This window comes from Rhinopithecus bieti, unplaced genomic scaffold, assembly GCF_001698545.2.
Source record: "Rhinopithecus bieti isolate Rb0 unplaced genomic scaffold, ASM169854v2 scaffold_18548, whole genome shotgun sequence".
Classification (NCBI taxonomy): domain Eukaryota; kingdom Metazoa; phylum Chordata; class Mammalia; order Primates; family Cercopithecidae; genus Rhinopithecus; species Rhinopithecus bieti.
Window position 1 is genome coordinate 2,856,431 of NW_016809526.1, and position 11,592 is coordinate 2,868,022.

General features: G+C 35.1%; 1 protein-coding gene across 2 annotated transcripts in view; it reads right to left on the minus strand.

The window, feature by feature from the left end:
* Window positions 1–11,592, minus strand: part of CDC40 (cell division cycle 40) — a 52,717-nt gene that overhangs the window by 23,401 nt on the left and 17,724 nt on the right. For both annotated transcript variants that reach the window (XM_017889637.1, XM_017889638.1), the window contains exons 4-5: window positions 7,759–7,888; window positions 1,498–1,581 (exon numbers count right to left, since the gene is read on the minus strand). In XM_017889637.1, coding sequence (XP_017745126.1) covers window positions 1,498–1,581; window positions 7,759–7,888 — 214 coding nt within the window. The remainder of the gene's footprint in view (window positions 1–1,497; window positions 1,582–7,758; window positions 7,889–11,592) is intronic.

Genomic DNA, 11,592 nt, shown 5'->3' on the forward strand with positions numbered 1-11,592 from the left:
AAAAAAAAAAAAAAAAAAAAATGAGAGAGAGAGAGAGAGAGATGGAGAGATGTACATTTTCTAAAGAAATATGAACATATGTTTAATTTTGTTTTATATGGTTAAAGAAAGATGATTGTTCAAGTGACCACGGAGTTATTAAAAAACAAACAAGCTACATGAATCTACCACATACGCTGACTCATGCTACACAAAAAGGGATTCAACCTTCTGTGCAAAGATACTTAAAACTAATTCAATATTCTGCAAATTCTAATACTGTACACTTGAAGAAAAGACCCAAATATGTATTCCTACAATGGCACACAAGCCTTTTATTGAACCAAAAAGCCGTGTCAGTGGATTTGTATGACTTTCTGGAAAAAACTCAGGAACTCATTATGGCTAAATAATGATAAAGTGACCTTTGGAAGCAAGAATAAACTGTAATTTATCATTTTAAAACTAAATTAAATTACAGTAAGTACTTAATAACTTATCTTCACTTCACTTGTAATGCAAAAATGTAAATCAAACAAGGTTTCACCAGAAGTGGTACTTCTTCCAAGTGACTTTAGTCTCAACTTCACCTCTAGTATCATTAACATCAACAGTAAAAGCAAAGGAGAAGGAGGGTGTTTCTGGTTGAGATTTTGATTTGATTAATAGAAGGTGGCATACTGTGTATAGTCATTAACCTGGAAAAAGAAAGGTTTGTGGAATCATAGTCACAAGTTAACTAAGAATCTAGCTACCTTCAGGTGGGACTTACAGAGGTCTAGCTTAAAGAAGAAATGTCTGCCTATAGTAATTCAGACTATGTTTTATAGCAAAAGCCTGTTAAAATTCTATTTTAACAATAATCTAGCTCATGTACAGAGAGCAGCCTGATCACATAGGGTCTATAGCTACTAAGCAGAAGTGTCCCATGCAACCAGCAAATTACTTTTTTAATTGCATTTTATGGATACTACTCTAATGGACTGATGAGCCTTGTAACAAGCTAGCATTTAGCGTATGATGTTTTGTCTTATTGTAAGTACAAAATGAATATGAATACAAACATACATTAAAACACATATTCAAATTCAGCTTTCAAAGCTACTCTTCAAAGACAATCTTCACAGACTTATCAAATAAAGTATTTCTACTCCGTTAAAATGAAGCTTGACATTAATGTTGAGAAGTCAATTGCCAAAATTATCTATACGTTAGTTATAATTTATTGAGTGATTTCTACAGGGTTGGCATGGTGCCAAGTATTCAAAATAACTCAGAGATATATACCATTATTTTTTCTACAAGGTTACACAACTAGTAAGTGGCAAAAGCAAGCTCTAAACTGTAACATTTCTGAACTATATTGCTCTAAACTGTATTGCTCCATTGTTTCAACTTAAAAAAAAACAAAAAAACCAAGTGCTAAATACTATTTTTTACTGTCTAATTAAAGTCACTCTGCAAGACACTAATTATAGATGTGTACATATTTGATATTAAATGTTTCAAATAAATTACCTTGATTTTTTTCAGCTTCTTCTACAGAACCAATATATTTAGCAGACACTTGATGATTATCTAATGAAGGGTCTAATGCATAACCTGAAAGGAAAAAAGTGAAAATTATTAACTCCATTTTGCTGTTTAAATTCATTTTATTATTATAATACAAATATACACTTTCACATTTTCTTTCTCAGATGTCAAAAATGATCTCTTTAATTCAGAACCAATCAGGACCAATCATTCTGCCCTGAGCTATATTGCTTCCTTTTTTTTTTTTTTTTTTTTTTTGAGACAGGGTCTCACCCTGTTGCCCAGGCTGGAGTGCAATAGAACAATCTTGGCTCACCACAATCTCTACCTACCAGGCTCAAGCAATTCTCCTGCCTCAGCCTCCAGAGTAGCTGGGATTACAGGCATGCATCATTACCTCTAGCTAACTTTTTAATTTTTTGGAGAGATGGGGTTTCACCATGTTGGCCAGGCTGGTCTTGAATTCCTGACCTCAAATGATCCACCGCCTCCGCCTGCCAAAGTGCTGGGATTACGGGCGTGAGCCACTGCTTTCGGCCCCTGAGCTATATTTCTATTTAGAACCCAAAGCTATATTTTTATATTTAGAACCCAAAGCTCAGGCTGGACTCCAGCATAAAATGTTTCTCATAGGATGAATTTTGCACACTGACATTACATTACTAAGAGCCTCTCTGGCCAAGACATCAAACTTTAGTTTTAAATATTCTAAGAGCTTGAAAATACATGTACATGATACATTTGGAAATCCAGAAACCATTTTCCTTTTCTTCTTAGTAATGGATATTGCAGGCAGGGCTAAGTTTATCAAATTATATAAATTATTAAATAATAAAAAAGGGTAAGCAGATTACATAAAATCTAGCTATTATTTTGAAAATACCATTCACAGTAAGGACAGTCTTCAATCATTCTTTATATTTCCTTAAGAGAAGTAAGGAAGGATATCTACCAACATATGAATGCACTTCTTAAATTAATTATAGAGTATGTAGCTACATACAAATGTGGTCCTCAGTGGTCTATGGGAATTTAAGGAAAGAAAGTCTACCTAAGTTAGCTCAACTCAGTTTTTTTCTCAAGTGGGTGTGCTAGCACAATAAATGTTTGGTAACATTAGTCTGGTATACTCACAAGAGTGCTAGATCACTGATCAGTTTATGGCCTACAACTCGTGTGTACAATAACAGAATACATAAAAAAGTACTAAGCCCATTTTTTTTTAAAGGGCACATCCTAGTAGATAGACTTATTATTTTCATTTTTCATCCAAAGTAGTCCCAGCTACTTGGGAGGCTGAGGCAGGAGAATAGTGTGAACCCAGGAGGTGGAGCTTGCAGTGAGCTGAGATCGCACCACTGCACTCCAGCCTGGGCGACAAAGTGAGGTTCCATCTCAAAAAAAAAAAAAAAAAAGAATATAGGGAACTTCTTTTGGGGAACAGAAAAAGATTCATCATGAACCATGCTCTTCAAACAAGCTAAGGATGTAAATGCTCAACTCACTCTCATGATATGCTAGAACAGAACCAACCACCTAGCTATTAGCTGATTTGCACATAGATTTTTTTTTCAGCATTAAAATATGTTCTCAGCCAGAGGAGAGAGCTTGGTGGCAGAAAATCAGCTTTGGAGTAGAATCTCTGAAATTACAGGTTCAAATCCCATGAGTTATTTTACCTTTAATCTCTTTGATGTACAGAATAGTGTTTTGTACATAACTTTTTCCAAAAAATGAGACTTATAAGCTCATACCAAGTTAAAAGTTCCCATTTCAATAATAAAAAACATATCCGGCTAGAATATAAATTTCTACTTTGAAAGGAGACTTAACGTCTACATAAATGGCATTTCATGATGTGTCCAGAGGGGTGAAGGAGTAAACAGAGAGGGAAGAGGTATCACTGGTCCTTGTCTCTGTGTAAGCACCATTCCCCAACTCATCTGGCCATAGTGTTGTAACTCAGAAAAATAAGTTACGTTTTCCTCTTGCTCTGCATCCTCGGTGGTAAAAATCTTTACTGCCATACCACCAACCCCACTACTGCCTTCCACCCCCGGTGATTAGGAAACAATATTATTTTCCTTTTACAAATAAGAGTTGAATATTTGGCCTTATGTCTTACTACAAATCAGCCAGTGATAGAACAAGATCTAACTCTCACACTACTAAATTTCAGTTCAATTTGTTTTCTCACTATCTTGTGTCTCAAATAAGTGATGATTTCTGCATTTCTTAAATATTCTTATCTACCTTTCTGAAGCTTATTTTCCCTTTTATCTTTTTAATGGAGTTAATGTCTACTTCCTTCCCTTTGGTACTCTTATTTGAAATGGCTATCATATTGATTTTATTATTATACCCTTCAGATAATTAAACTAATAATAATTATTAAAACTAATTCCATTAGGTAAATGAAAGGGACTATAAACAATTTGCAAAACAATGGTCATAAATAAACGAAAAAACCTTCGACCTCACTGGTAGTCCGGAAAAATCAAGTTGCAGTAAAGAAGTACAATATTTTAAGGATCTAGAACTAGAAATACCATTTGATCCAGCCATCCCATTACTGGGGATATACCCAAAGGATTATAAGTCATGCTGCTATAAAGACACATGCACACACAAGTTTATTGCGGCACTATTCACAATAGCAAAGACTTGGAATCAACGAAAATGTCCATCAGTGACAGACTGGATTAAGAAAATGTGGCACATATACACCACGGAATACTACGCAGCCACAAAAAAGGATGAGTTCGTGTCCTTTGTGGGGACATGGATGCAGCTGGAAATCATTATTCTCAGCAAATCGCAAGAACAGAAAACCAAATACCGCATTCATAGGTGGGAACTGAACAATGAGATCACTTGGACACACGAAGGGGATCATCCCACACCGGGTCCTATTATGGGGAGGGATGGGGGAGGGATAGCATTAGGAGATATACTTAATGTAAATGACGAGGTAAGGGGTGCAGCACACCAACATGACACATGTATACATATGTAACAAACCTGCACGTTGTGCACATGTACCCTAGAACTTAAAAGTATAATTAAAAAAAAAAAAGAAGAAGAATAACAGCACCACCACACAGAAGTCATGCTTTCTCAATGAAAACCTCAAATATATAAACTGATGCCCTGTTGTTTTTTTTCCTTTTCTAACAGAAAACTTAGTATACAGAAATAAAATCCTAAAAATCTGAAAAAAAAAGGAAATATAATATTTTGATTATCAAGTAAACAAAGGAAAAACAATCATATGGATCTTTGATGAAGAGAAATAGGGCTGGGCATGGTGGCTCAGGCCTGTAATCCCAGCACTGTGGGAGGCCGAGGCAGGCAGATCACTTGAGGCCAGGAGTTTGAGACCGGTCTGGCCAATATGGTAAAACCCCATCTCTACGGGAAAAAAAAAAAAATTAGCTAGGCGTGGTCATTCACATCTGTAATTCCAGCTACTCAGGAGGCTGAGGCATGAGACTTGCCTGAACCCCAGAAGCAGTGGTTGCAGTGAGCAGAGATTCCACCACTGCACAGCCTGGGTGACAGAGTGAGACTCTGTCTCAAAAAAAAAAAAAAAAAAAAAGAGAAGTAGGACTTTTACACACTGTGGCGGTAGAGTAGGTTTAGAGAATTCTTTTGGAAAGCAATTTGATAATATATAGCACAACCTTTTAAAACACATATTCTTTTACCTACTTTTGGGAACTCATTAAGAAAATAATATAAAACCTGTAAGGTTTTACGTACAAAAATATTCACTACCACATTTTAAAAGCACTTTGTAGCATAACATATACATCACATTTTAATAGTGAAAACTGGAACCAAACTGAAATCTAAGTGATACAAGTAATACATTTAAAATTATATCTTTGTTCAGTAGACTATTTTAAAAAATCATTTAAAATGTTAATAAAGGATTTCAAATATTGAAGTTAAAACTCATGTTAATAATGACTATTGTGAGACTAAAAGTATTTATTTAAAATTCTATTTTCCACTTCTATAGGTGGGTGTAGAGAAAATTCTAGATGAAAGTAGAACAAAAGCAAGAAACTTCATTGAGAAGCCCCAAGTAAGACCGGCAGGGGAGCAGACAGAAAACAAGACGAAATTCACACAACCACTGAGGGACTGAGAAGTCAGAAGAAATACGATAAATGCAAGCTAAAAGCAAAACTGTAGAGTGAGTAACTCGGATGACACAGTAAATGAGACTATTTTCAGTGATAAGGACTCTACAGGTGGGCTCTATGAAAAACTAACTGTATTGTAGAACACAAATCTTCCAGAAATAATTCACTGGGATTCTAACAATTTTACAATATTGAAAAATGGAAAGAAAATTAAAATAAATGTTTGTACTATATTCCAGCAGTGATAGCCAAGGGTTATGAGATATAGGTAAAACTGAATTCATGTGTCACCTCCTGTCTGTCTGTTAGATAATACTACTACGAGGTATAAGAAAGGTTTGCTCCCTTGCACATATGAGGGAAGGTAACAGAAAGGTCTCACAGCCTTATATTTCAGGTGGAAGGGTTAAAAAACAAGAACAGCAACAAAAGTTGATAGGAAGCTGGTATAGGAATTACTATCAGAAGTCAGACAAGAACTTTCTATAAGAAAATTATAGGATAAACTAATAGAAGTCATATACTTGTTCACTGCCTGGGAGCAAAGAAAAAAGAGACAGTGTTAAAACTGAGATTTAAAGAGACAGTTGTTAAAGCTTAGATAAGGCTGATCTTATTTCTTAAGTTTACTCATTAAGTTTACTTGAACTTAATAAACTGTCTCTTTAAACCTCGGTTTAAACCTTGATCTTACTAAGTTCACTTGAACTTAATAAATAAAATCGATCTTACTTAAGATCTATCATAAAGGAGACAAAGCAAAATTTTCTGAGTTTTGTAACTGGCCATTCCCTTTATTTTAGGCTGCCTAATATACTATAGCCCCAAATTCATTTTTTGTCTTTAACTCAATAGTTCAACCTGTGTCCTAGCTCTCTACTTCCTAGTGGGAGAGGCAAAAATCTCCCATTTTATTTTATTTTAGGCTGCCTAATATACTACAGGCTGCCTTTATTTTAGGCTGCCTAATATACTCTAGCCCCAAATTCATTTTTTGTCTTTAACTCAATAGTTCAACCCATGTCTTAGTTCACTACTTCCTAGTGGGAGAGGCAAAAATCACCAGATACTTAAAACAAACAAACAAACAAAAAACACAACCCATTTCTGAAACCAGGTCTAAAGCCAGCTGAATAGTTTTAAATGCTTATTCTTGTTATAAGGTAATTTAAGAAGAAAAGTAGGTATCAGTATAAACTTACTTGGACTTTTTTTGTTTTGTTTTAAAGGAGACAAGAGAACTAAATTATTGCTTAAGGTCCTTCTAAAGTCGACAACAGTAAGTCTTTAAAAGTCTCTTATTATAGGTTAGAATATAACAAAACCATGATGTAACAGTTTATTTTTATGTGCTGCACATTACTTTAGATTTACATGGGACCCCTTACACAAGCAAGGGGTATAATGCATTTGTAACCATTTTATTGGACTGGAAGTGTCATAGAACTGCTTTGGGTGATTTAAGTGGTATATAGTCTTGGCTGTGATTTTTGGTACATTCTAAGTCTATCACAATCTTACCATGGTGAAATATGATCTAACACATGATAATCCTTTATACAAGCAGTTTCCATGCACATTAAATTTTTAAAATCCCACCACTGACAGGATGCAATTATTTTACATAGTGAATTTGTGACTATTCTCTTTCCTGACACCCTTCAGTGATCAAGAGAAAGCATTTCCGAGATAAGATCTGAGAAACAGAGTAAAGTTAAATAGCCCATAATAAGATAAAAAAGTAATCTCTTAACACTATCTTTTCATTTGCCAACTTTAATAGCAATCTACATGTAATGGACATAAAATAACAAGTGTCCATTACCCAGAATGCAACAACAAAGAGCATTCTGGTTAAGATCATGAATATTTCCAGTACTCAGAAATCACACTGGATTTACAATGACAGCTAAAAATACGAGTTCACCTTCCCATTTACATAAATATTTAAGGATATCTATAAGAAGGCATACTATCCTTTTTGAAGGAATCCAATGAATTTTAAAAGCCAGAAGACAAAACAGATTAACACACAGAGATGACACTTCTAATAAAGCCAAAATTGAAACTGTTTTAAGTCTTATTGCCTTACCATATGTTGCAAAAGTTCTCCTTTGCTGCTCAAACATGAAATCATTGATATGAGCTGGTTCGGCATATCCAGAAAGCATATTTCTAGGTGCGGCCATTTGCTGTGTCCTAAAGGGATTTTCTGGTCCAAACTGCAATGTCACAAGAAAAAAATAAAATAAATTAAGAAAGAGACAAAAGTTCTGAGTATATGGAAGTTAGAATTACTGGAATAACTGTACAATTTTTTTCAACTATAAATCACCAAGGGCCTATTAACCTATCTGGGAACACATTAGCCTGATACGGTGCAGTGCAGCTGGGCAATGGCTGAATATCACCATTTGTCAGCCCCTGGGACGGAAGGAGAGGAACCCCTCTCACTCAAATCTATATGTAGCTATTTATTTCAAGAGCTCAGTAGCTACATGTGGTTGTCAGCTACTACATTTGCATTATTGCAGAAGTTCTATTTCACAGTGATGCTCTAGATAACTGAGAGTTACTATAGTTTGCCCAAACCATGATTGCGGGGATTTGGGGTGACTTTTATATCAATAGCGGCACTGTGATATAATTTTTTTTAAAAAATACATGTTTCTTTTCCACTAGTTCCTCAAAGCGGGAGACTCAGAATACTCAATATTTACCACAGTGCCTGGCATACAGAAAGTACTAATGAAGGAAAGATTAATTAGAATTCCATTGCAGGTGGAGGATAGAAAAACAGACAACAAAATAAAGTGCTTGAAAAAGTCCCTAGGAAAAGACATTGCAAATGTCAATAAAATATCTCCACTCTGAAAAGTCACACTTTGAAGAGTCATATTACTTGTCTTATACCAAATAGTGCCATTATTATCTATTTGTTTATAATACTTTTGCGTTTCCAGAATGCTTTTCCAAATGCTATTTAATTTGATCTGTACATACATTCTGACAAGTTAGAGAAGTATTCTCCTTCTCATGTTGCAAATGAAGAAAAAAACCCCAAAGGCAATGTATTTTACCTGCCCTAGGGTCAAGAGTTTTATTAATTGGCAGAACCAGGGCTAGACCAAACTATAGTCAAGCACTCTATTACATCATAAAGTTCCTTAAATGCACAATCAGAGCCTCTAAGTTTTAAAAAACTGGGTAAAAAATTATCAGAATATGTCAAGTGTTATTAATTTAATGCTATTATAAAAGGTACTGGGAAAACCCAACTCTTTTTTTTGTTTGTTTGTTTTAAAATAAAGAATCAAATGAATTTCCCACTTTGAAAAGGGCGAAAATAATAGGATATTTTTATCTGAACTCCGTAAGACCCACTGTCATGATGAATTATTTCGACATCAGAACACTGTAGGTCATTACCATTAGAAACCATCTCTTCTATGATACATTTCCAGAGCCACAAATAAAAATTACTCATCTTCGCTTAACCAGTACACTGCATTCTCTAGATATCAACATTATACTATGCATGAAAATCTGAATTTAAATGTTAGCTGTGCCTTACATTTTTTTTGCTTTAGAAGAAAATAAATTGCTACAAGATTCCTATATATTGACAGCTTCCATTTATATGTTTAAAATGATTCAATTTTAAAATACCTGATTTATAAACAAAGCTTTTATTAGTATATATTCTTAATTATAATGGATAGTGCAAGACTTTGCAGCCTATATTAGTCCTTCCTGTGCCTGCTGCTGGGTGAAATATGTCGGGGAAAAAAATCTAGATTGCTGAATGCTGGAAGTAGCAGTCAACTTCATTCAGTCATGAAATTAATTATAAAAACAGAAGCAGCCATAAAATTACAGATAACAAAATGATTTAAAAGTTTCCTAGATGCTCTACCTGGTACAGTCAGCTATCATCCACACAGCAGCATCTGCTATTTCTGGACAGAGGTGGGGTGGAGGGGGTATGGTGGGGAATCTAAAATGATAAAAATCCCCACTGTCCTTAAATGTTACTCCCATCACATATAACAGATGACCAATCATTGTGCTTTAAGTAACTTTCCATTTAAAAAAAGGAGACTACAATTTCCATATTCTTATTTAATTCAGATTTTACTAAAAAAGAAAGAACAATTCTTCTACAGGCCATACATACCAAATTAGCTCCACTTTTTAAAGAAAAAGTGTCAGTGTAAAAGAACTGTGATTTCTATACAAAGACAGATCCATATATTAAAGCTATGTCTTATATAAGGTACTATACCTAAAGCAATCTAAAAATTTACATGTGCCTATGTCTCATACAGATTTAAGCTGAGGCAACAAAAAAATCTTCTAGTGATAACAGGGAATCGGTGGGAGGAAGATTCATCTACTGGTAGCTATTGGAGTTGACCTCAAAGACACTGAATGCTAACAGAGGAAGGCAGAGAACACTATTTAGCAGGACTCAGCTCTTCCCAGTTACTCAAGATATGTCTCTCAGATGTTCTTGGTCCCTGTGAATATGCAATTCTTTTAGTTCTGGAACAACCATTAGAAAAATACAACAGAGCATATAGAAAACACACAAATCTGATTTGCAAACACTTCCTTTCAAGTTTTGGCAGTTAACTAAGTTTAAGAGTAAATTTGTGTTCAAGTGATTTTATAACAATATATAAGTAAATACATAACACAAATATGAATGTATAATATAATTAAGTCCATATGCATATTTAACAATTTTTAGCTAAAACAATAACAAAGAACAATATAGTAAATTACAATCTCCTTATATAAAACATACACATTTAAGTGAGAAAATGTTTGCAAACCATACATCTCATATATCCAAAATACACAAGGAACTCAACTCAATAGCAAGAAAATAAATAACTTGATTAAAAATTGGCAAAGGACCTGAATTTCTCAGCATTTCTCAAAAGACATATAAATAGCCAACAGGGGCCAGGTGCAGTGGCTCACACCTGTAATCCCAGCACTTTGGGAGGCCAAGGCAGGCGGATCACTTGAGGTCAGAAGTTCATGACCAGCCTAGCCAACATGGTGAAACCCTATCGCTATGAAAAACACAAAAAATTAACTAGGCATGGTGGCGCATGCCTGGAGTCCCAGCTACTCAGGTGGCTGAGATGGGAGAATCGCTTGACACAGGAGACAGAGGTTGCAGTGAGCTGAGATCACACCACAGCACTTCAGCCTGGGTGACAGAGCGAGACTCCGCTCAAAAAAAAAAAAAAAAAAAAAGCCAACAAGTATTTGAGAAAGTAGTCAACATTACTAATCACCAGAGAAATGCAAATTAAAATCACAATATCATCTCAAACCTGTCAGAATAGATATTATAAAAACAATAAAGGGTAACAAGTGTTGGCAAGGATGTTTTGGAGAAAAGAGAACACTTGTACACTGTTGGTGGGAATGGAAATTAGTGCAGCCACTATGGAAAATGGTATGGAGCTTCCTCAAAAAATTAAAAATAGAACTACCATATGACCCCAGCAATTTCACAAATGGGTATGCATCCAAAGGAAATGCCATAAGTATGTCAGAGTCAGTCTAAATGGCTCTCAATGTTTGAATGCATAAAGAAAATGTGGTATGTCTGCACAACGGCATACTATTCTGCCTTAAAAAAGAAGGAAGCTTCTGAGGCAGGAGAATGGCCTGAACCCGGGAGGCGGAGCTTGCAGTGAGCTGAGATCCAGCCACTACACTCCAGCCTGGGCGACAGAGCAAGACTCCGTCTCAAAAAACAAACAAACAAAAAAAAAAAAAAAAAAAAAAAAGAAGGAAGCTTGTCATTTTTGACAGCATAGATTAACCTGGAGGGCATTATGTTAAGTGAAATAACCTAGGGGGTGGGACAAGTATCACATGATCCCACATGTGGAATTCAAAA